At 43.6% G+C, this 25,954-nt stretch overlaps 1 protein-coding gene and 1 long non-coding RNA gene across 8 annotated transcripts; one reads left to right on the plus strand and one right to left on the minus strand.

The window, feature by feature from the left end:
- Positions 1-903: 903 nt before the first annotated feature.
- HNMT (histamine N-methyltransferase) lies at positions 904-25,171 on the plus strand. 7 transcript variants are annotated; one of them, XM_026852291.1, is made up of 8 exons: positions 904-1,008; positions 6,849-7,002; positions 10,251-10,446; positions 11,365-11,417; positions 15,058-15,165; positions 18,649-18,779; positions 19,364-19,457; positions 22,196-25,171. In XM_026852291.1, exons 1-8 carry the CDS (start codon positions 955-957, stop codon positions 22,549-22,551), a joined length of 1,146 nt encoding a protein of 381 aa, XP_026708092.1. In that variant the 5' UTR covers positions 904-954; the 3' UTR covers positions 22,552-25,171. The 7 variants fall into 7 exon arrangements, with proteins under 7 accessions (XP_026708092.1, XP_026708098.1, XP_026708094.1 ...); XM_026852293.1 differs by lacking the exon at positions 904-1,008 and adding an exon at positions 1,043-1,792 and having other exon boundaries at positions 6,798-6,994; XM_026852297.1 differs by lacking the exon at positions 6,849-7,002.
- Positions 6,327-25,253, minus strand: LOC113482040. The gene is made up of 3 exons (XR_003398774.1): positions 25,154-25,253; positions 7,845-7,949; positions 6,327-6,463 (listed from the first exon to the last, which is right to left on the minus strand). It is a non-coding gene; the product is annotated as an uncharacterized LOC113482040 (long non-coding RNA).
- Positions 25,254-25,954: the final 701 nt, after the last annotated feature.

Here is a 25,954-nt window from a genome sequence, read left to right on the forward strand (position 1 = left end):
GTTTTAAAATGGAATTTTCAGTATCCCTTTCTAAAACATGAATGTACTACTCTGCAGGGAGGAGCCTTCCTGTCAAGGCTCCTGTTGGCTCCAAATTAAATTGTAATTAAAAAAAAAAATCAAATGACAGCACTATCCATGAAAAGCTCTTGTACATTTTCACTTGAACAGCATTATATAATACTATAATATGTCACGGGCTTCTGCACGATCCATGTACCTAGGACTGATTAGTGCTAGAAAGGAAGCAGTGGTTTTGTACTGATATTTCATGGTGAAATTCCACATTTGTAACTCTTGTTGGCAGTAGGTGGCTCAGCTTTGAAACTAATGTACTAGTTCAAACTGTAGTACAAAATGTAGCATAAATTAAAGCATGGCTATGCTCAAAGTCAAGCTGCAGCATGGCAATACGAGGCCCTGGCAGGTCACAGTCTCGCTTTCCACCCTGAATAGCAGCATCAAAGGGTCTGATTGCATGTGACAATAGTTGGTCATAACATCTGGCGTTTTAGAAAAAAAAAAAAGAGATCATTATTGACCTCAGTTTGGCAAATTTTCTACCTGTTTCTGTGGTCCTAGACTCAATTTGGTTTGTGGTTTGGAGTTACACAGCACCACTTATTCCACTGGGGTGGCCTCGCTGGAAATTGAGGGCTGGAGAGGCCAGTAGCCGTGTCCATCCCCTACTGCTTGCAGCAGTATTTGATCTTTATTTTCTTTATTCTTCCACCTTTGACCCATTGTTAGGCCTGGGAGAAATAGCAACAACGTGGCTGAGCTTCTCCTCCCATCTGTGCCCAAAGCCGAGGGGAGGTCTGGGGCCATGCCGTTCCCCTGAGAAAATCCGGTGTCACTGAGCTGGCTTCCCACGCAGGCACCCCGGATGCTCGCTGGCCCTGCAATATGAAGTGTATTTTCATCCGTAACCTGTGAGAACATCACATCATCGTAATGAAGTTGTCAGAAGGGCCAAAGACTTTGGGGTTGGAACTAAAAAAGGTAAAGGTAAGTGCCTGGTATGGAGGGGCTGGGCTTGCTGGGTGAGAAGCCCCATGTTCAGGACACACTTCTCTGTCCTAGGAAGCAGAAACTCTTAAAAAAGAAATATGGACTGTGTTAGAGGCTTAGTATATATAGGTTGCCACAGTAATTTAAAGCCCGAAGTGGGGCATAGGCTCTGGGGTGGGAATGCCACCCTGGTGATGGAACTGACAGCTACCATCCGGACCAGGAGCCCACAAAGACAATAAAACAGATTTTGTCAAAATGATACTCTTTACCAAGACGGGGTAATTTAAATGCTGGGGTTTGGCAAGAATGATGGCTTACAAACATCTGAAGTGTTCCTAATACATGATTTTGCAGTCATCTTAATGCAAAGATTTTGACTATGAGAGCCGTATGCGGCTACTGCCATCAGAGGAGAGTGAGTGTGTCTAAGCCGTTTCCAAAGCTTATCGTAAGTTCCCACAGGAAGAGATATGAATGGCACGAAAATATTACACTTCAAGCAGAGAGATTTAGGAGGCATGTGAACCACACCGAAGAGCTGCAAGTGGAATATTCAGTTGTCAAAATAATGCTGCGACGGCAGCCGCTGCGCTCCCTGCATTAACATGTCAGAGCCGGAGTGACAGCAGACGCTAGTGCTGTGTGCTCGGGGGGGCGATGGCTTCCCAGACATGGGCTAGAAGAAAGCCTTTCTAATTTCGGTTGATTGCTTTTCAAATGCAGCTCGTTCAGATCCTCTTCGTCGCACGAGCTCATTAGGGAACAGCTAGAGGAGGAGGTAAGGGGAAATTAATAACACAGAAGGTGCCGATCACAAGTGGATATTGTGTAGGTATTGGAAAGACAGTGATCCTCAGAGCCAGGAACATTTATTTTAAAATAAGCAACAGGCTATTTCTGTTACAAGTGAAAATTATTTGAAACATGAGCAGGGATTAAGAGCTGCATGAATTCTGTAACGCTTCATGCCGTTATCATGAAGGTGCAGCCTAATAAAGTGGGTCTGAATCTCCACTGAGTACCAGAGGCAGTCTCATGTGACAGTCTCTGAAAAAAAATGTCCAAGAGGGTATTTTTTATTTATAGGTAGTTGGGTATTTCTGTCAGTTCTGTCCTCGTATCACTGCATCTTGAAAAGAGAAAATAATTATTCCCATATATGGGTAAAATGCCCTAAAAATTGCTTTTTTATAATGAATGACTGTTGCTTGCTAAAATCCATACCTGTGCTGCTAAATCAGCAGCAGAAGTGGCAAGGAGGAAAATCCAGCTCCTCTTTTCTGGCACAACTCTGCTTTCAGGTGACATCAATAACTCCAGCCAGGTCTTTGCCGAGTCCTTCACGCTTCTCCAGCACAGAAACTAGTTTCTTGGCAGAGATTGAAGTCCCAAGGAAAAAAGTGAGCTTCATACTGCTCAGGGGCAGTGAGAGCCTGGGCCTCTCATACCTGGTCCATCTCTGCATCATGGCTTTGCAGGACGAGAGGTGTACACTCGGGGTGTTTTCTAGCAGTATCACCTTCCATATATAACTCTCTGGTAAGGAGTACCAGTTGGTGAAGGAGTTCACCATCTTTTATGACCTCCAACTCGGACACAATAATGAAATCCCTTACCAACATTATTGGAACTTTAATTTTTTATGAAAGCACTTTAATTAAGAATTTCAGTTTCAAATTACCAGTTGAAGTACTTTAAATTTTTATATTTTTTTTTTTCTCAGTCTTGGAATAGAGCGCTGATTTGTTTCGTTAATTACAAACCAGCAGTTTGGAGCAGTGCATATTTCACAAACAATTTTTGATTCAATTACTTTCAGGGATGTGGAAAAAGCAAAATTATTTTAACAAAGGCAAGCATTTGTAAAAATGATAGTCTATTCCTCAGAAGTACTTGGGAAGATAAAGTCACATGTTTATTGAACAAATAGTTCTCAGTATCCAGGTTCAGGTTTGGCCTGTTGTAGTCACTCAGTGTATTACAATCACAAAAAATGAAAATACAGCAGGCATTAGTTAACTTTTGTTATTTTAAGGGTGGGGAGTGCCTGCGGGGATGAAGTGGTCAGGGTAGTTTGAGGATGGCTGTGCTGGAGAGGGGCTGGGGTGCTGTGTCCCTGTTACATGAAGAGCTGCAGCAGCCCAAAACATGAAAGGCTCAATTTTAAGGTGATGATGCCTACACCGGGTTTGAGAAGGAAAAGCAAATCTCACCCGAATTCATGGGGTGCAGCCACAGGGGAGCTCATCGCACCCTCCTGGGACAGCTGTACCTGCCAAGCCCACCCCAAAGCCGTGGTGAGGCTGGGGGCTGTGAAGACATGAACCCCTCCACCGGGGGTAGAGGCAGCCATGCTGCAGCCCCCCCTGGGCACCCCAGTTTGTACCGACTGCAGCTAATGAGCTGCAGGAGGAAGGCGGCAGCTGTGGCCTTGCAGATGGTCCTTCTCTCCCTCGAAGGGATGTCTGCACCCGTGGCTGTGTGTGTGTGCATGCAAAGCTTTGGAAATTTCCATTTTAATAAAAGCAACCTTGGAGGAGCATGAGCAATAACCTGTCTGCTCTTTGGCACTGACAGGTTGGTTGTCCTGTAAAATGAGATTTTGCTACCCCAGTGCAGCGATCTTGTTATCAACTCCAGCTTACATCAGCATGCTTTATTAGAAGACAGCAGAAATAATTCTTTAGACATTAAGCAACGTCTAGCTTCTGCTTTTATCAGGCTGGCTGAGTCTGATTAAATCAGATCCAGAGGTAAGCCCAATAAACTCCTGGATCTCTGGGCTCAGATATTTGGTCCATCTGCAGATGCTCTGAAGTCTGGTGACAGAATAGAAATTAGGTCTTTCCTGCCCAGCCTTTCCCACTCCTGTTGCCTCTTGAAAATCCAGTTTCCTACATCTGACCCACGTACTTTGGACTCTTGGGTTTTATTAAGCCTGGGGGGACATCACACGCAGATCCATCCCCTGCCTGTGCCCAAGCTCAGCTTTGCTCAGCTGTGACTCCAGGCTTCAGTTCCTGCTCCAAAGGGATGGATAGTTGCCCAAGTGAGGATCACCGCAGCCATGTGCATGACCGATGGGCTATTCCAGCACTCCAGTCTTTTCCAAGATAAAATCAGCATTACACAGCTTTATGCCTGCAATCGACTGTCTTCATGTGCAACCAGCAGCCCGTCCCAGTGCTCTGCCTGTATCTTTCCTGTTAACTTAGACAGCACTTTTCATCTCTGAAGCCATCAACTGATTAACCAGTTATCACAGCTCTTCTAAATCTTCAGTGGATATTTTTGTGCTGCTATTCCCACTTCTGCCATGGGACCGAGGAGGCTGTTGGAGCTTGAGGATCAGCACAATCTATGGGAAATCCTGTGGTGCTGGTGGGCACAGCCCCAGGAGCTTGTGGCAGGGCATATTTCCCCGCACATTTCCTCCTTCAGCGGGGGCTGGCTCCCAGCATTCCTCCCAGCATCACTGAGGGAACAAATTATGAGAATTCATTTGGACCAGGACTGTAACATTTAACTCCTTCCTCCTCTTTCCCAGAGCATAAATATTCAGCCAGACCCCATGCAGATGTACTCCAGAGAAGTAAATAATCTGCAGATGTTGACTGTTCCCAGCTCTTGCCTCATCTATGGAGTCAGTGACAACTACTCAAGTCTTTGCCAGGTTTCTGGGTGGACTCCTCTTACTCACAACTTCATGATTTAATGTTGTACCACATCACTGTTGGCCAAGTATCTACAGTACAGAGCTGTGAGTTGTCCCCTGAGCTCTCATGTCAGAGAGACGTTTAATGCACAGTAGCTATTATTTCCCATATACCGATGCTCTCAAGGCTTGTGGGATCTCCTTTCAATAACTCAACCTCCTGCCGTCTAGGACAGTGCTGTATATAAGAGGATGCATGGCAAACAGCACATTAATGAACAAAACTGTAGGTCTGTCTGAGCGTGGTGTGACCAGCTTCTCTGCAGGATTTCATTTTGCAGAATAATTCCAGCCCCTGTCCTGGCTCCTGCCCTTCTCGACTGGCTCAGCAGAGCCCTGCCCTGGGCGCAGGTGCCTCTGTAGCACATCATATAGACACCATCAGGAAGGGAAATTGCTGGGGGCAAGGAAAATAAGGTCTAGGCAATGGTGTAACATCCCTCCTCCCAAATTACCCTGAACCAGGGAAGCACTGAGCCCACATTGAACTGAAACAGCTGGGATTTGGTTTAAAGCTCACAGAATGTGTCTTCAGGGGAAATTAAGGAAATTAGCAGCAGCATCTTTTATTTTCATAAAGCATTTAAAATCACCAGATGCATGTAATTTTTAGTTTTGGCTCTCTAAATTTAGGCTTTCATATTAAATGACAACTGGCACTTGGAAAACTAATTTTTAGTGGATTGCAGAGGGAGAAAAGCACTGGCCAGATGCACTGAGTTTATTTTCTTTTGAGCAACTTGCACAGCTCTGGTGATGCAAATTAATCCGGATTTCCAGAAGTGCAAAGAAAACAAGGAAAACGGCACTGACCTTGCTGTTCAGCTATGTTTGAACAGCAGTGCTTATCGCTGTTACAGAGCTGGGAGAGGGCTTTGCACGGCATTGCACGGCTGCTGCTGAAGCAGGATTTGCACCCACAGCCTATGTGGGAGCCATCGCTGGAGAATTAGCATTTGCTGGGACTCCTCAAGCCAAGGAAGCTGGCTTGGTTCGTGGCTGTCTGACAGAGTAGCTGGGGTTTCTTTCTCCGAAAATGTGTCTTGCAAATAAAATTGTGGTCACTGATTTGAAATGGCAAAACTGTTGTGGGGCTGCTTGTTCCTCCTGCGTGGCTTTGGCATCCATCTTTGCTGAGGGACCAGCAGAAGGGATCAAAACACCGTGGCCCCACAGTTCCCGGTTCACTCCTTGGCAAAGGGCTTTGTATCTCCTTCCTTCCAAGTGTTTTTGGCAACGGGGCCATGTATGGAGAGAAGAAAATGTAGTGGGTGTTGCCTTCCCACACAGTCATTGTTCTAGCTGAACAATTTTAACTGTTGATAAGAAATCTTTATTTCAGTAAACTTTCAGCTGAATGTCAAACTACAGCCATTTTTTCCTGCAACTGTGGCTTTGAAAGCATGATTATTAATATTATTGACTTTATTTTATATGACTTTTGCAACGTGAACAGTACATTCCTCTGTGAACATTTCTCCATCTATGTCTAGAAGGAAGAGGTCTTCATTTAACTTCAAAAAATTATTTTTCACTAAACATGAAGGAACAATGAATACTTTGATGCACACACAGGGCATGTATTTTATTAAGGCTCTGGATACCAAACCACAGTGTGATAGCAGACATGGGTCAGTGTTTTTTTCCGTGCTTGTGTCCCCTGGGATCAAACTGCTCCTAACAGGAGTGTGGAGGGTGCACACAACTTGGAAAATGCTTCCCATAGCTTAAACCCTGGAAAGTAAGGGATAAGCAAAATCTCATTTGTTGGCAAGAAAATAAAATAAAAAGCCAAGTAATCTATAACAGTAGGCTTCTATAGGCAAACTGCAAATGATACTGTACATTGCGTGTGCCACACACTGAGACAACTATTTCCGATTTGTTAAGAAGCTCATTTCGTATATACCAGTGTCAGGGCTTTATTTTTCATCCGGACTCTAACTAACGCCTTGACAGAGCTCTGCGTCTAAATGCTCCCAGGGTGCTGGTGTGTCTGGGGGGACGTGCAGGGGGTGCTGGATGGACATGGTGGGCAGGGTTCAAACTGTCCCCTCTGCCACTTCAGGCAGCTGCCGCTGCATGAGGTTATGACGTCGCCTGGTCCTTTCTCAAACAGCAAAACCTCCTCTGTGCTGCCACGTCGTGGCCCTGGGGGTGGGACGGCAGTGGCCACTGGGAAGGTGGCTGGCCAGGAGCGTGTCCCCAGCACCGCAGCAGCATTGTGCCGTGGGAGCCCACGGCCCCGAGAGGCACAGACCACTTGTACGTAAGTACGTCTCCCTGCGAGGCAAGCACGGGCTTAACGGATTGCATTAAACTCCTCCAAGGCGGACCCCTGTTTTGTTGGCGTTCACTGACAAGCCATAATCCGGTGCTAGTAAACCCAAACTCCTGCTGCAAGTAGTTTACAGCTGAGGGCACGCTCACTTTGTTTTCTGGCTTCACAGGGGAGGTTTAAAGGGTTTTATGGTGAATTTAAAGCAGGTTTAATTCTGCTAGCACTGGCACAAACCAGGGGTGGATCAAGTAACTGCAGAGTAAACACAGAGTCTGTATTTGAAACTCCTCGATCTTTTTAGGGAACTACGTATAAATTTGGATTATCACTGAAGGGGACATGCCCAAGTGAACAATATTAACTAAAAGTTTCTATCAGCCTGATTCAGAAAAAAAAATCCTTTTCTTCTTTCTCTTTACTAATTTTTAATGTTAACTGGCTGCAATTCAAACAGCTAAATACATAATGAAATAAATGGGGCGAATTCAAACAGCCAAAAGCATAATGAAATAAATGAGACAAATTCCTTGAACTGCACCTAACATGAAAATGAATCTCAGCTGCTCATTAGAGACTGCTGAGCAGGGGACGTGGGCAAATTAAATCACGGGAAGTAGAGGGAGGCATAGAAAAAAGGTCGATTATCTAAATCTCCTTATTAACCACAAAATAATTTTTCAAGATTGAAGGTAGTAAAATATGTTAGTGGCAAATGGCAAAACCTCTTTATGCACTTAAAGTAAAAAGCAAGAAGCTGAGCAGAGCAGAGGAATGAGTAAACAAGGAATATACCACTTTTATTTTCAGGGAGGGTTAGCAGTTTATAATTCTCACCTGATGTACATCCAGGATTTTTTTTCCCTTACTCTCTCTGGCAAAATTTGTACTTGGTTTCCCCAGGTTAATTCAGGTTTTGCTGGAGATTTGAGTGCTGGTCATCTGGGAAAAGGAGGGGTTGTCAGCCCGAGGGTGACGCGTGGTTGCTGAGCTGGGTGAGTGGCGTGAGCAGTGTGTTGTCTCTGTGCACGTGAGCAGCAGATACCACCCCGTGAGCCTGAGCCATCGTCCTCCACCTAATAGTCAATTCAGCTGCAATTTGTTGGTCTGTCTCTCTGCCAGATTGCCTCTCTTATCTGACACCAACAGGCTCACTGAAGCAGGCGGGAGGGGGATAAGCTTTGTGGCCAGGGGGGACTGTCCCCTTCCCATGACACTCCAACTAGCCCTCATGGACATCTGGGACCCAGCAAAGTTTTTAAAGTTCTCCCATCTACTAGTTAGCAGGCCTTTTTCATCATTGCTCTTTAACATTGCTTTGGGTTTTGCGGGTTTTACCCTTGAAAACATCCTTGCTGCCTGAGAGGGTGGGGAACGGGGAGTGTGCCAAAAGCCAGCTCTGTCTTGGTGGTGGTATGGATGGAAAATCACACCTTGGGTCCTGAACAAAGGTCACCGCTGGTCTTTGGGACTGCCCTAAGGACAGTGATTAGCAGGCATTGCTAATTGATCTAATGACTCTGGTAGCACCATGTGCTGGAGGAGGCACATTGCTGCCAACCTTCACCATGCATCTTCTTGCAGGAGCCTTTGGGACACGTAGAGATGTGGCTCATGGGATGCAAAACGAAAACATGTCACAACTTGGATGTTATCTTTGGCACGAGCCAGAAATTACAGTGGTCCAAACCAAGAAGCTTATGTTATCATTGTAAAGGGGGCAGGAGGAGGAACTGGGGAGCTGCAGCTGCTCAGCATGATGGCTGTCCCTAGAAATTGTCCTTCAAGAAGGAGTGAGGACCAGAAAGAGAATAAGGGGATGGCCAGGCAGCATGGAGATGCCAGAGAGGCTTTGTGCCAAGCCCATCTTTCTGCCAGCGGTGTAGCTGTCCCACTGTGCATGGGAGAAGGAGGTGCTCCTATGCAGAGGCTTTAGGGTTGACACTGTCATGTATGACATTCTCATATGCAAATGAGGAAGACATGGCCTTGATGAGACAGCTCTTGGATGGGTGGAAAACTGGTTGCACTGTTAGTCAGAAAAGTTATCAGCAGTTCACTGCCAGAAAGGGAGGTGGACTTCATACCAGTCAACCTGAGCCCACTACTCTTTGTGGTTTTGTTCATGATTTGGAGGAGGGACATGACTGTTGTTATTTGATGTGCAGCTGGGAGGGACTTGAACACAACAGAGGACAGAACTATAATTCAAATGGACAAGAGAAGTAGTCTGGAAAAACCCCATGGTTTATATTCCAGTGGTCATGCTGGTGGTGAACGAAAAGGGGCGCAGGGTCTTGGTGGGGTGAGGGAAGCTGTCCCAGATGCACTGGGAGTCAGGGAATGTCAGTGGGTGGGAGGTTTTTGCCCTTGGCTGCTGCATTTCAACATCAACAGGGCTTGCCTGGAGGCAGTCCAAAGGGAAAAATAAAAATAACCAGTTGGGATGTGACTTCTGCAGGAAAGCCGGAGATGGTAAGAGACAGTGTGTAGCTGTGGTGTGGTCCTTAAGCACGGGACCCGCGAGGAGGAAGAGGGTTCCTCTTTCTCCTTGACAGTTAGAACAAGACGTGATGGACTTAAACTGTGGCTTAAGAGGGGATGAACATGTCTTTGTGCACTTTTCAAGGTACAGCCTGATGTTTCCCGGTAGCACGCTCTGCCTCCCCTGTTCCTGACTCTGTCTAAGCCGGGTTTAGCACAACAGCCATTTCAGTAACTCACGTGGCTTTTGTGAATTAACTACTTAGCCCATGGGAATCATACCATTATCTTCAGAGGAACTAGAAAAATAAAGAGTGCATTTATAAGGTTTTTAGTGTTTTCACCCCACCACCAACATTCCCTTTAAGAACATCAAAAGATTAAAAAAACAGAGACATCTGCCAGAATCTCTGGAGATGTGTGTTGCACTTTCTTCTAATCCAGACCAAGTCTTTGGAGCCTCTCCATGCCTTCAAGAAATAGGGGAATTTTTATTTTATTTAAGAACTGTCTAAAGACCCTTTTACTGGGTTTTAAGAGCTCTGTGTCAGCACAGTTAAAAAATGCTGGCATTTCCTCTGTGCAGATTAAAGATGATATATTACCCTTTGCTGCACAGATCTGATTTACAGCTTCTATCGCAAAATTGCATAATACTTTTTAAAGTGCTCTAAGGTGCAGTAGCAGAGCTGAGGATGCGGATCAAAGTCCAGGTGCATGCTGGTTTTTCTTTTCTGGCATTTGTTATTCCTTCACTAGATCTGAAAGAAGAGCTGTGGGGAACAGCCTGCCCCTCCTGCACTCTTCCAACCCCCAGCATGGCATCGCCCATGAGGAGCTTGCTCACTGACCCCGCCAGGTACCTCCAGTCTTTCCGCCTCTTCCTCGAGAAGTCGACTGAGCACCAGAGCATGAGGGAGTTCATAGAGAAGGAGCTGCTGACATTGATAGCGAGGTAACATGGAGCTGGCCACATCCAGCTGAAGGACAGCCCGGGGTATGGTCCCGCGGCAGTGACGGGCTCGGCCGGGCTCGAGGGGCTGCCTGCAAGAGGCAGATTGCTGCTCCCCGCCGGCTGCCCCATCTGTTGGTCTCTGATAGGGCTTGGCTGGACATTTCATTTACACACATCTCTGAATGGCTGCACTTCGGGAAAAACCCTGCCTAGCAGGGAGGAGATAAGGCTGAATTGTTTCCTTGCATGTAAATACAGCTTACCCTGAATAAACTCTAACACATGAAAAATGCAGCAATGGATATTACGTTCTAACATTAAATTTGATTGAAATAATCTTTTTAAAAGCAACCTTTCTAGTTAATATTTAGGGTCTCTCTAGTATGTGTAAATAACGCTCCTGCTTTGCCTGCTGGAGTGTGTTTTTTGCTGGACCCCTCACTTTCCAGGCTGGCTTGGGCAGCAGGCAGCTGGGATCAAATCCTGGTTCTGGGGAGGCCCTTCTCTGGGTCCAAAGTTTTATGGCTCTGCCAAAGCCTTGCTAAGGGATTTTAAAGGTGATACACTCTCTCCTCTTCCTCATTTTGCAAAACGTAAAACTTCTACAAATAATTTTTAAGCTCCTGGTCCTCAAAGCACAGACATGGAGAAGGCATGTATCTGCTGCTGCCCATATGCACTTGTAATAAAAGCAGAACTCTACAAACTGCCAAAATAACTGTCAATCAGGAATCTCCAAAGACCAGAGTGCTGAATCTGATCCCTCCTGCCAGCTCACAGGTGTGCTGGTACATGCACATGTTACATTTGCTTTTGTCCTGCAGATTTTAGTCTTCATGAGATCTCTGATGCTTCACAAAATGCATGTAATCCTCTCTGCTGGGTAGTTCTCTACAATGTATAAATAATGTTTTTCAGTATTGGAAATGGGAAGTCTACAATCAATATTCTAAGTGTTGGTGGTGGAGCAGGTATGTTATGAACTTCAATGTTGATTTTTTTTTTTTTTCCCCAAAGAATAGAGGATTAAAATTGCAGAAAGGAACAGAGTGGGAAATAAGTCTTTTCTTGTAAAGCCAGCTCCAGAAGCAGATGGCATTAGCTGGTGTATGGCCACATCGTGTGAAAACAGCCTGTGCCTCCCCACCCTGATTCTTGTATGTCCTCCATGATAAACCTCCTTCTGCACCATCACTCCTTGAGGGCAGAGAGAGGCTTGTACTGCCATGTCGTGTTTCTATGCAGAAAAAGCACCATAATGTCCTAGATTACTCAGAATATTACTTGTACTGCAATTATTCTACCCTGCAACTCTTTACTGAAGTGGTAACTCTCCATCATTGTTGTCTCCTGCCCTGCTACATGACAGCCTTTCCTGTCCTCTATTTTTCCTGTAACTACTTGGTGATCACAGTCAATGCACAAGCCCCTCCTGGAGCTACTGTCCCCCAAAACACTGGAGCTGAACTTAAGCTCCAGAAGAAATTCAGAAAAAAAAAATCCAAAGAAATAAGTCTCTTATCTGAAGTTCACTGAGTGGAAAAACAATACCAATAAAAATCAAGTGGCTTTTTTCTCGTTAAATTCTTGCTTAAGTTCCCCCATAAATAAAGTCTATGTTTTCTAATCCTGCTCTGCCCATTAAGTCATCAAATTTAAATTTTATATGAACAGTTAATTTAGTTTAAATGGTTTAGTCATAACAACTCCAACGACTAATCTCAGCTTTGTCAATCTCTCCTAATAAGTAAAAATAATTGTATGTAAATGGTGGGTGTTAGTTGTCAAACAGACAGTGTGACAGAGTAGGAACGTTGCTCTCCAAACAAAGGAAACCATTCTTCTGCCAAAAAAAAAAAAAAAAAAAAAGGGTTGTTTTTAACAGGAACACTTTACTTAGTGAGATATTTACCTCCCTAACCAGGGAGACCCCAGTTAGCATGATAGACATTCAATCATTAATGTGCAGTTAAAGCTTATCTTGTGATGTAAAATACCCCAAATCACCAAAACCCTGATGCTTGCTGGCTTGTCCCCATCACAGGTCCTTGGGACATCAGGAGGGAGCAAAATTCCAAATCCCCCCAGCTAACCCTGGCTGATGTAGGAGGGCAGTGATGGAGCTGCTGCCCTGGCCCCGTCCACCCCTGCTCTTCGCACAGAAGGAAAGCTTTTCCACTTTCCTAACTCGAGAGACAACGAAAGCGTTTTCTTTCCACTTTTCCACCTCGAGAAACAAGCAAACCATTTAATGTAGCATCATATCCCATTACACCCACCCATCTACAGTGCCTGTCTTCGCCTACAGCCTCTGCCTTATTAAGTTCACACTCCAGCGCGCAACACTCTGTACCTTTAAAAACCATAAAAGTCATCAACGCGGCTATAAAGTAGCAACTGTGCTATAAACTATCCCGTTACGTAAAATGTTTAATTAGAAACTTAATGGTGAACATAGTGGTAGCCTTTAAAAGGTAATTGTGTTGGAGAGTTTAAATAATTCGGATAGCCTAATTGCCAAATTGTTGATAATGCAAGCTGCCACAGATCTGACTGTAAAATGCCTCAGGACACTTGTTTGCATATAAAAGAGCTAAATGAAGTCAATTAAGGCTGTGGATTAAATTATGAATCAAAGGGGTGGGTTTTTTGGTTAAAACAATACAAGGGTGGTTTGGCCACAGAAGAGTGGAAGGGAATACATTAACCTATTCGCATATGGAAATGCAAAATTCAAATTTTTTTTTTTTTTTTTTTTTTTTTTGACCTGCACAGCCTTTCAAAGGCCTAATCCATTTTACAGAAAGTTGATAAAGCAACCAAAAAAAAAATCAAAATATGGCGTTAGTTCATTACAGATTCTGTGTTCCTAAATTTTACCATTGGCAGCCTGCAAATGACTGGCTTTGCTCTGATTTTTTTCAACAGAATACAGGGTTTGCAGTGATAGCAAAGCTGCAGCTATTTCTGCTGCTTCACAGATTTAATTTCCCTCCCTCAAAAAACGTGCATGTACAGATACCATGTAAATTTTGGTGTTATTAGCTGCTTTAAGAAAGACATGTAAGTCTGAAAAAATGGACCTGTTTCTCAGTTTTTACATTAAATTGTCAGGGCATTAATGAGCAGGTGAGACCTGCACTGGGGTGCCTGACTTTGACCCATGGTGATGTGTGGTGGGGCCAGCAGCAGGCAGAGAGCTCTTTGTAGTGAAAAGCCCCCCCCCCAGGAGAGGACCCTGTGTGCTGGGTTTTACTCTGGTGAACTATGGCTATATATGGCTCTTTAATCCCCAATATTTTCCTTTTGTACCTCAGTCCTTCCATATAACGGAGCTAATGCTGAAGTGGTTGGAGTCCGGGGGCACTGAATATCATGAGGATGGGCAGAGGCCATGCAAATACCATGGGGGCCGTCCCTCCACAGTCACTCAGCAAGGGTCTGTCTGGCCATCAGGGTTTGTTGCGTGATCTTCCATTCAGCACAGAATTTTGTTTATTTGTAGGGAATTTTACAACGTGGAGTTGTGTGCAAGCACTAGTACATTTTTCAGGACAAAACTCTATTTGTCTGTAATGCAACCCCTGGATTCTCCACAGTTATCCTCTGCTTCACTCTTTCTGCCTTAATTTATTTTTCTATTATTTTTTACACCTAAAATTTATTCAAGCACAATAAGCAGAAGTGAGCCCTCAGAAAGCTACACAAGCCAGCGTGATATTGCGGCTGGAACCATGTCTCAGTCAGGAGCATCATAGAAAGGTTTGGGTTGGAAGGGACCTTGAAGATCATCTAGTTCCAACAACACCCTAGTTCCAGCAGCTCTAGTTCCATCATCTCCCCGAGCTTCCTATATTGAGGATGGGGAGAGGTGGCAAAGAGCTATTGCAGCTCTTTTTAAATTTTGAAATGTTGGATCTACTGGTACTTCCATCAGTAAAATAATCTCAGCTGACATGAGCAGTTTCCAGAGAGAACTATTTCCCACCAAAAAAAAAAAAAGCAGAGTCAGCTTTGGGGTATTCTGTAAATAAGGGTTAGATAAATACAAATGGTATGTGTGCTGTTAATCATACTTAAGGAAAATGTCACAGGACAGTAAAGACAAACAGACATGAATGTTTTTTCTGATTCCAGTGTAAACACATATTCTCTTCTCCCTCACCCACATGACCTGGTAACCAATGAGGCACTTGGCTAAAAATGCTTTTACTGACTCCTAAGAAATCCTGCCAAGTTCGCTGGTGACTTGGGACCATCAGAACTGATAGAAACATTTAGGATCTTCCCCAGGAGGTTATGCCATTTCCAGAAAATATGAGATCAAGCCACATGCATGTTTGTGTCTGGTGTTCCCTTGGCACCGATGGTAATCAAAGAGGAGGAATGGAGATAGTTGTGACTGATACTTAAATTTTTCTCAAATCCTAGAGCTAAGCCTTCAGTGGAAATCTGCTGAGAATACAAAGCAGCTACATGTACCTCTGTGGTACATTTTCTGTACATGAATGGCGGGCATCAGTCTTCAAAACTGGGGATGTGGTGATGGTGGTGATAACATTTGCCTGAGCTTTGCTTTCATCCTGTATTTCATGTCGCCGGCTTTCTTAGGTGAGATTGACCTCCTGATCCTCTCAAAAGTACAAGCCAGGTATCCAGGGGTCACCATCAACAACGATGTGATAGAGCCAAGTGCTGACCAAATCTTCAAATACAAAGGTATTTTTACGTTAAATAAATTAGATTTACATTAAGTACTCTAAATGCATTAAAAAGGGTTGCAAGCTTTATGACTTCACATTCAAAGCTTTCTTACTAGAATTGGCTCTTAAAATTTAGAAAAAGTCACTATTTTATTCTTCTTTCCATCACTGCTTTTCAACAATGTTCAGTCTCTCATTAAAATCTTAGTCTTTCACATTGCAAAGAACTCTGCATGGCAAACGCTTGGGCTAGACAGACTTTAAAAGCTAATCAAGGTGGGAACTGATGGGTGATTTTATGGGAATAACGTAAAAACGCCACATTTCATAAAGTTTTCTCCTTCAACTTGCACTGAATCAGGATCCTTCCTCAACATCAAAGGGAAAATTTTAGTGTCTCATGGTAATTCTCGCATATCTTAAAAATTGTTTCCAAATAACAAATAGCTAAACCTTGATGTTGCACTAAATTAGTTACCATCCTTTGAATTAGAAAACATGGAAAGGAAAGCAAGGCAGATAGGAAAGGCTTCTGCTGTGTGCTCTGTCGCTTGGAGCTTGTTCCCTTCTACAAGCACAAGGTCTGAGCAACATTCATGAAGGAAAGCCAAGCATTTTCCAAGGAGGACTGAATGTTAGCAGGAATGCTTTGGGCAAGTTGCCCTTCAAAGTGAGCATTAAATATCAGTTCAGCTAGATTATCACTGGATTCACACCTATCAGGCTTTACCTTAGCAGGTAATTATGGTCTTGTATGGAGGTGACACCAGGTAGCCGTACAGGCCGTGAGCAGCCCTGTGCAGAGCACACCTTGACAGAAAGGGGCTGCTGAATGGATGTGGAAGTAATGAATGAACCTCATCAGCAGTCTGCGTTACTGGAAGTGCTCCAAACCATAGTAAATACCAGACTGTAAAGCCACACACTTAATCTCCAACTCTTACTCTTGCTTCAGTCCTTAAAACTGAAGCACTCCCAATATGAAGCAACTTGTGGAAGTCAAAAGGGGTAAAAAACGAGTAAGAATCCCTTACTACCTTCAGTGGAGGAGTTCAGAGTCACTGCAAGAGCCAAAGGCTCCCAGGAAACACATAATTTTTTTATATCTGTCTCTGTATTACATGGACCTGTTCTTCGAAAAGATGGCTTGTGCAAAATCCTAGGAGTTTTACATTGCTCCAAGCTGAAATGACAAAGGATGGGCAGCAGAGCACCTGCTCTGTTCGTAAGACCGTTTGGGCACTTGCACACAGCATTTCTGTTCTCTCTGGGCTGTAGACCATAGGCTATGTGGGACTGAATTTGTACTGAATCTTCCTAGTGGTGCCACCACCTACAGTCCTATCCTACTCCAGTGAGTTTCTTTCCCAAAGATAGTTAAACAAAATGTGAGACATTGTCCTTATTTTAAGTTTCATGCTAAACTAGAAATGAAATATTCATCTTAATTTCTTTCTTTAAACTTTCTTATTTGGTAATCAAGCATGGCCCCAGTAGGTATCATTAATTAGGTTTCTGAGCCCTAAGTTTTTCTGGGGAGAACTGGAAACATTATCTATGCCTCTGAGAATTCAGTAGTTATGTTTTCTGCCTACCCAGATACTTTCTCCTCGGGAAGGAGAAGCCAAGCTCACGAGAGAAACTTCATACTGGGACGTGCAGCAATGACAAACTGAGGTTTCTCAGTCTGTGTTGTATGACAGAGGCTCTCCTCTGAGTCCCATGGCCAGGCTGTGGTTTTGCTTCATTTCTGGTCCATGCCCAGGGTGAAGTCCCTTGGCAACCATGGTTGGAGTGTTGGTGGCCCCACAAGAGAGCTGCATTGCCACTGCACATCACGGCACAACTGCAGGCAGTCCAGTTTTGATGGCACACAACAAAGCGTGTGACCAGCTTCTGACCCAGACAATCAGGGTTGAACCCAGAAGAAAATTAAGGAAAACTTTTCAAAATGCTTAGGGTGACATGTTTTGGCTTCAGATGAATCTCCGGGCAGAAAATTCCCATAATCAGAATGTGTTTGCCTTTCCTGAAATATTGATTTTAACAGCCCACCCTGGCAAGCAATTCAGTTTTCTTCCTAGTGCCTCCAGACCGTCTAGCAATTGAAATGAACCAGATTGCACCAGATTATTTGTGGTGGTGATATGAACGGATGCTGAATGAAGCCTGAGTTTAAAACAGCCAATTAAATCTGAACTGCAAGCGCTGGGGACAGTGACCATTAAATGGAAGTGAACAGAATAACGGCAGCAGCATCCGAAAGGGGTGGCCCATTTCCAGCCATAAAAGAGAGGAGATAAGCATTTCTCATCTATCCGATGGGGATATGTCCTACTCAGAGCTCAAAAGGAGAAACATTGTGATTAGTGGTGTAAAGGCACCGGCATTAGCAAATCATGTTGTTTTGAACATGTGTTCTGTAGCTAATGCTCAGTCTGCCTTCAGGCCATTTAAGTTTTAAACTTATGTTAACTCCAGCGAAGCACAGGAATTGCATCAGGGCTAGCTTTGTCCTGGAGCAATCCTGAGTGCCAGGCAGGAGCGCCGTGAGATGAGATCCATATGCCAACAGATGGACCTTAGTATTCCGGCATCCCCTAAATTATGAAATTATCTCTCTGGTTTGCTCCCATTGAAAGCAAAGAAGTGCAGTGTTGAGCCAGGTCCTTAGTTTAACTTATTCCTTGAATCCATGTCTCCATCTTTTTGCTTTCCTCAGTTGCTGGATGTACATTGTATTGAGGTCTAAAACCAGGCCATATGTCACTCTTTATACTAGTTTTTGCTTTAAAACACTATTATACCTTTTACCTGAAGCAGTTGGCCAAAACCGTGGACTTTTGAAAAATTATTTGAACACAGCAGAAGACAAATATCAAGAGATGGGTCCTTGCTCACAGAGCAAAGCTCTTCCCTCTCCCACCATCCCCGTAACACATTCCCAGAGTGACCCAATTGCTTTCTCTGTCCTTCTCTAGGTTTTAATTGTGCTTCTCTCCAAAATAGAAACACCGTTAATCCATCCTTGAGTCCCTGTATTTATTTGTTTAGTCTCTGGAAATCCTCTGCTAAGCCACGTGGGTCTCGTGTGGCACCTAAGAGAAGGGGCCATCAGCTTTTCTCCCATTTGTCATGAAAAGTGCTGCTTGTGGCCTCATAACTGTTTGTCCCAGCCAACATCTTTTAATTCAGCTTGAGCCAGGCATGGAGAAGAGTTTCTTTCTTTTTGTTTTTAACCAGGTGAAGACTGGAGGAGCCCAAATAAGGGTGCAAAGCGAAAAGCATCAAACCCTCTTAAGACTTCACCTTACAAAGTCCTTTACAACCCTCTTTTCACATATGGGCTCAAGGTTTTAAATATTCCATTGCTGTGTTAAACTGGTACCAAACCTCTCTACCTAAATATGGCTTTTTGGATGTATTAAAGCTCTGAATGACAATCAGTCTCATATTTGCAATTGAGATTAACTCTGTCCTGCCTTCTCCTGTATTTCAGAGCGTGTGGCTAAGACATCAAACCTTGAGAACATAAAGTTTACCTGGCATGAGGAGACAGCTTATGAATATGAAAGTCGAATGAATGCAGAAAAGAAGTCTAAAAAATGGGACTTCATTCACATGATCCAGGTAAAACTCTCTGCAAAGTAAATGTTGTCAAAGGCTTGGCTGTTAAAAGTATGCCTGAAGTATGTGACCTCATTATCCACTCTAAGGGGAAGAAAGGTGAGTTTATTTCCCTGTAATTTGAAGTACTTAAGCATAAGCGAACTGCAAAAATGAAAGATGAGTTATGGCAAAGCAACTTTTAGCACAGTTGTCCTATTAACAAGGCTGTGGGTGGCAGTCAACTAAAAATACATTTTAACTAGTGTTTTCAAAGCTCCTTGTCCTCTCTGTGAAATTGCCTTTGTATTTCGAAGTTTACTGAAGCTGTTACAAGCCATCTTCACTGCTAAGGAAGGCAAATCTCTTTATCTCAGGTTAATGAATGAACATGAGCTTGGTCCTGGGAGAGCCAGAGAGCAGGCAAGGCAGTGACAGCCCCGAGCATGAAGTGTGAGTCCACTGCCCAGCCCTGTGCTAACATGCCTTGTATTCCTGCTGCTCTTCTGTCAAGATTGCCCCCATTTGTTTATTTTTATCTAGTAGTACCAGTTAGAATATTTTCCAGGATCGCACTGTATCCCTGTAAGCATCTCTGCTCTTTCCAGATGCTGTATTATGTGAAAGACATCCCAGCGACTATCCGGTATTTCCACAGCCTCCTGGAAGCACAGGCAAAGCTCCTCATTATCCTGGTGTCAGGTGAGAGCTGCTCCACCAGTACCGCTGCTGGGCAACAGCCATGCAGACCTTTGGGGTTCCTGCAAGTTCAGCACAGGCCAGCTAGAAACCAGTGCACATTTTTGTTTACAACATCCTTTATCACCCATAGAGGTGTACTGGCCGCATAATAGTGTCCACTCCTCTACATCCATTGAAATCTGCACACCGTCTATATCTGCGCAGTTCCATGCTGCAAGTTGTAAAGCCAAAGGCTTTGTGAGCCAGCAAAACTGTGCCTTTGGCACAAAACTCCTTTCTCTCGCTCTCTTCCCTTCCCCATCCTACAGCCTGGCCAGTGATGGATGGCAGCAGAGAGCCCCGCAGCAGACAAGAAGCTCCGTCCCGGGGCTTTCTCTCAAAAGCTCCTTCAGCCTCTCCTATTTTCTGTGAAAGGTTTTTCAGGCTGGGCACCGCAGTATCTCATTCATGGAGACTTGCAGCATTAAGCAAACAGCTATGGCAGGGGTTGGCTGTGCCATACAGCAGGTGTTAGAGGACATACGGTTCATTCTCTTCTCAAACTGCCCATTTCCTTAATATCATCATTTTGGGTGGAAAGCAGCATTCTTAGGCTGTTTCAGATCTCAAAGAGATGCTCTGTGGTCAAGCCAGCAGGAAAATGTGGGAGCAGAGTAAATGACAACCTTTTAATACTGTGGGCAAGGTTTGCCAGAGATGCTGCAATGGTGGGGTCTAATTTGACTCTAGAAAGCTTTCAATTTTCCTCACAGGCTATGGAAATTTTAGTTGTGTAAACAGTCACATCTGAGAGTTTTGTCAGGGATGTTGTGTTATTTGTTCAGAGGCTTAAGCTTAATTTTTTATTGAATTTACCCATGTCTGCAAAATTTAATGAGTTTGATGAAGTCCATTTTTTGTGTTCATGAAATGTCCACAATGAAGTGACCCTTCTCTGACCTGAATTTATTCAAACTATTTTTCTCCAAAATGTTTTTGGTTTAAAGTGTTCTCAAGCAGTTCAGTACAAGAAATCTATATTTTAAATGAACAGAGTTACTGTTCCTGATCTTTGGCTGAATGAGGATGGATCATAATATCAGACTATGGATGATTACCTGTGTATAGTTAATTGAAACTCTTTTCCAGTTGCTTAACCTGTCCCCTTGGATATTCATGAAATGTGAATACAGGGAGGAACACATGTCTATTCAAAATTATTAATGTGATTAAAAATCTGAATTAATGAAAAGTATTAGAAGTCCTCTCTGGGCTAGGTGACTCTGTGTTTTTTGATGAGGCAGAATGGAATAGAAATTGCTGGGGTCAGCATGAGAAAAGGGAGAGAGTGGGGCTCAAGATAGCAGAGAGGAAAGGAAGGGGAAAACCTTGGGGGAAGTAAGAGTATAGAGAGGGGAAGAAAGCAGTGCTATGAAAATGAGCACTGAAGCAAAAAGAGGTACTGAAAGATAAGCAGGACAAAGCTCATTTCAAAAAAAATGAAGGTAATGTCATCTCCAACACAAACACATTAGAATGTGTTAATTAAAAACCAGTCTGGGAATAGGATTGATAGGAGAGGGCTTGGTCAGTCGGTGAAGGTTGCAATCCCTCCTGCTCCGTCCCTGCCGGGAGATCAGGCGAGTTGCAAGAGCTATGTGGTGTTATTTTTAACACATTTAAAAAATCTGTTTACATCGCCTTGAAAACAAAAGTAGTGCCATATGCTGAGCCTATTGAGAGCTATTATAATAATGCTGCGTTCAGGTAGTGTATAATTGCTCGGCTCAGAGATGGCACTGAGTCACACAACACTGACACCAGCAAATTTTCTGCAATTAGTGCTCTGCATTCAATTTCCACCAGGTGAAAGAAAATATTGTAGCCCCCTCTTCTAAACACCAAACTGTTTATTTGACTATAAATAACTGTTTGCAGATAAAGCATTTGCAAAATCGCCGAGCAACTGGTTTTAGTAGTTATGGAGATTTACGGTCATAACTCTCAAGAGCTGCTCATTAGGCTCAAAGTTATTTTCATCCCGTCCAGTCATTCTGGGTGATCCTTTTATAAATGATTTATAGCACAAACGCTGAATCAGAGATCCAGACTAAGGGAAAATAAAAATGTGAAGACATATCTGGGGAGTTTTCAGCTTACCCAGCTGGTTGTCTTTGTAAAATGTCCCTTGAGAAGAGGGACAATCGTGGGCTGGGTATGGGCTCAGTTCTGGAGGTGACTGGGGTGCTACAGGAGCCTTTTCCTTCCTCACTCTATTTTTGCAGACCCAGATAGTACACAGCTAAAATGTCCTTCCAGCACCACTGGGGATCTCTGCTCGGGGTGAGGGGCAGGCCTCTGTCCATGGCCAACAGCATGTGAGTGTGATGTGGGAGCAAAGGCTGAAGCCCGGAAGGATGATGCAGCTTCAACCTGGGCTCTGTCCATCTCAACCTTTTCTCCACCACACATCCAGCTGCATGGACAACGTGATCAGGGTTTTGCACTCAATGTGTTTCACATAGCAGAGAGATAGTTTACTGACAATAAGTGTTTCAATGAAGCTTATGTGTTGCCCAACCACAAAATAATTAGGTGAAGGGATAGGAGAGGATCTGGTCTTCCAAACAGGCAGTTGAAATCTAGGGAATAGCTTAAATCAAGAAGATGGCTCTAAATGGCTAGTGTTCAGCATGTGGACAAGAGAAGGATGTCCCTGTCCTTATTCCTGAGCATTTTTCTGATGGTTTATCTCTCAGGATCCAGTGGCTGGGAAACACTGTGGAAGAAGTACGGGTCTTCCTTCCCTTTAAATGATCTGTGCACTTACATTTCCTCTGCTGACATCAGGAGAATGCTGGATTCAGCCGGGCTGAAGCACCAATTCTATGAGCTCCCATCCCACATGGACATAACAAGCTGCTTTACTGAAGGGAACAAGGATGGGGAGCTGTTGCTGGATTTCCTCACAGAAACTCATGAGTTTTCTAAAACTGCCCCTCCTGAGCTAAAGCGTCAGGTTATAGAAGAGTTAAAAAAGCCTGAATGCAGTGAAAAAAGAGATGGGAAGGTGTTTTTTAATAACAACCTGGGTGTAGTAGTGATTGAGCCATGAGTCAACCTCTTCTTGCTTCTTGATCCAAAGCAAATAGTCAGATACATGCTGTTAACAGCTGAAATCGGTTTTTCATATTTTATAAATGGCTTAGTTTACTTCAGTACTGATACATAATTTTTGGAGCCTGTTAAGAAATCATTTTTAATATCTGTTGTCATAAGTGAGCTTTAATACCCAATTAATTCTGCACTAATCTATGAAAGTGTAACTCACTAAGCAGTTAATTGTGCTTTATCGTATGGATGTCATATAATCAGATGTAACTTGCATCACCCACTCAGGCACGGCAGAAACCTGACCATTTCCAAAGAAATAATCAAGAAGTATACATGGTTTCATCACCTTCTTTTAAAAACTCTCTACAGAACAAGTAAGCAAATGACAACTTCTCAGTGCAGCTGGCAAGAGTGGAGGCTGAGGAGGACCAGCTCAATGGCTGCTCAATGGGATTTCTTGAGCTTGCTGTGACTGTAAGTTCTCATACCTCCAGTTACCATGAAAGTTGCCTCAGACCTGCATGTGCATTGGTTGCCTGCTCCTGTCTCTGCAGCCAACTCCATTTAACGGCACTGCTTCCCTCTCCCTGCATTTTCACTTTACTTTTATGATGTTGCATCTGCAGAGCTATTTGCGGACCAGGTCCATACTGTCACTGCAAGAGCAAAGCGACTGGAGATGGTCAAGGCACAGCAGTGGTAACAACTGTACTGCAGAGCTGGATTTCACTAACAAGCCCTGATTCAAAGCTTTTGTTAGCCATCGGCTGCTGCTGTCACATAGGGCTTTCTGGTATTATTAGCTGAACACACAAACATCCTGGTTGCAGCCTCTCACTAACCTGGCAGCAAGGACCATGCACGGAACATGTAAAAACAAACTCTGATGCCAAACTGACAGGTTTCAGTGGGATTTGTTTCATTTTCAATGTGGTCATGTCAGGTAAATCTGTTCTATATATAGTATAGGATGGTCACCAAGAAGGTGCTTCACCTCCTTGGCTCCTTCTCCGTGTGGGGCTGTATCTACTGTGGTAGCTGGTGCATTTGTCTTGCTAAATGATTTGACAGTTTTAAGAAGTGTTACGCTCTCTAGAAGGCACTATGCATGGCAGGATACAATACAGTCACTTGAATGACTGTAATAGTCTGAATACTCAGCTTATTCAGTGAGACAGGTCTGATTTCTGACATTGAAATAATTTCATTCAGTGTTGAAATGGCTTATTTTAGGTAATGATTTAGCTGCAAGAAATTATGTTTTATTTTTGCATATACATTTCTGATACAATATAGATTATTAAAGGTTTGAAGTGATTTACAAGAGAATGTATTAGGCTTTAATAGCTGTTTATATTCATTCTAGTGTGTATTATTTGAAACACATACTTCTCTGAGTGATCAAATATTAATTCCAGTGTATTTAAGAATGTTTTAATAATATTTCTCAGCTGTTGAACCGAACAAAATCTATTACCACTTTTACACTGTGCTACATACAGATTCCTGCATTACAAGACCTCAGTATATCCATAAGCTGCTACACTGACATGCCAAAGCAAGGGAGAAAATCTCCCTTTAGGACAGATTGCTGCATGTGCTTCTAATGAGAAACAAATTAAAGTTACAATTCTTTTTATAGCTCTTTTGTGCTGTCAGTGACCTCTTCTAAATTGTTCATCCGAAGGGGGTGACCGCTGAATATTGCCACATCACCCTGTCAGGACTGACATATCTTTGGGAGCTACAGAAACGCCAGAACAAAAAAACCCATCCCAAATCCAACAACAAAACCCAGCAACAAGATGCACTGCAGGTCCTGTTGTTCTCTGGTTTAGCAGAGGCAAAAAATGCAAGAAAAAAGCTTTTTAGAGTTTTGGGAGGAACTTTGTTCAGACAATTTGGGAGAGAGCAGGAAAGATGAGGAACAGCAGAGATGATCTGGAGAGAAGAGAGGAGGATATCATCACACACAAACATAAAAAGGAGATTCAGTGTGAATGTATGTGAGAGCTCCTTCCCCTCTTTAATCAGAAAGGGAGAGGCTGGAGAGAGGGTGCATGGCATTGCACGGGGTCTGCTTTAAATACAGAATTCACTGGAGGAAAAGGCACTTTCACCCCAGTCTGGAGAAGAAAACTCCTTATCTAAAACCACATATGCCAGAGCAGTCCTCTGCCACTGGTTTTGCTTCTGAGGAGAATTTCATTTAAAAAAGGGGGAAAAAAATTACAGTAAACTCCATTCTATATATGCAGTTGCTTCTGTTAAAGGGCTGGGGGAAAAGTGAATTAGAACAGCGCCCTTAAGGGATAAATTATTTTAAATTTTAAATTCAGAACACACATATTTCCAAGAAGAAAGTACTGTAAGTATTATTTAGTAGGAAATGAGTGTGGGGAAGCACATTTTTATGCTCATTTGACCATAAAAACTGAAGGAGTTTTTGTAAATCTCTCAAACAACTTCCTAATAGACTGCAGAACCACATTTCCATGCAAGAATCACCCTTAATTGTACAGCGAGATACTGCTATTCGAGAGCACGTTTGGGGAGTCCAGACTGTTCCTTGACTGGGATTTCTACAGCAATTTTGAGCTTACCTCTGTGATTTCGGCACCGAACTGTTTTCCTCTCAGAAAGTCTTCTTATCCCAGACAGCAGAAATTTCTTCTAAAAGCACATCTCCAGACCAGCCTTGGCATGTGCAAACCCCCAGGTGGATGTGTGGGCCAACAGGATGGGTCTTCCTCACTTACACCCCTAGAGAGTGAATTTATAGGCTTTATACAGAGGTTCACCGGGAGCAATGGTCTTAAACCAGCATAACACTTACTGAAACAACTGTTTCTGTAACTGAAACAAGGCTACCTGTAAATAAAATATATCAGAAATGATCTTGCAAGTTCTTCACGTGTGGGTGTCCCTTTCTGGCTAAATGTTTCAGCTATGAAGTGTAAACATTTTGCAGAAAAGTGAGTCTGGGTAAACACAATCCTTAACATTGCATCTATACGTTCATCAGAGATGGTTCTGAACAGTGTTTGTGTTTAAATTGGGAGACATCCTTTTTTCTTTTCGTTTCATGGGCACATAAACCTGGAGTATACTGATTATATTACAGGTACAGGAGAAAAAAGCTGGAGGGAGGGAGGGAGGAGGAGGAACAACAACCTTCCTTTGAAATAGCAGACAAACACCCGGGCCTGCGTCCCTCTGATAAGTAAGTGTGAGCTTGTGTCTCTGATACTGCGTCAGGTGGTTATTTCCCAAAGTAATTCCCACAGGAGGTTTGCTGTGAAGGCAAGGGAATAGCCCGACGGCTGGGGATGAGGCATGACTTTGGAGTGATGCCACACGGGAAGGCTGGGGGAGAGCAAAAGTGGCGGAGGAAAATGCTGACC

This window comes from Athene cunicularia (genome assembly GCF_003259725.1).
Source record: "Athene cunicularia isolate RWA chromosome 7 unlocalized genomic scaffold, athCun1 chr7_part1, whole genome shotgun sequence".
NCBI classification, from domain to species: Eukaryota; Metazoa; Chordata; class Aves; order Strigiformes; family Strigidae; genus Athene; species Athene cunicularia.

Excerpts from the sequence above, each read along its gene's own strand:
- HNMT (XM_026852291.1), top strand. The coding sequence starts at position 955 with ATGAAGTTGTCAGAAGGGCCAAAGACTTTGGGGTTGGAACTAAAAAAG. Across the intron at positions 11,418-15,057 it reads AAGTGTTGGTGGTGGAGCAG|GTGAGATTGACCTCCTGATC; the intron begins GTATGTTATGAA and ends CGGCTTTCTTAG. Across the intron at positions 18,780-19,363 it reads ACTTCATTCACATGATCCAG|ATGCTGTATTATGTGAAAGA; the intron begins GTAAAACTCTCT and ends TGCTCTTTCCAG.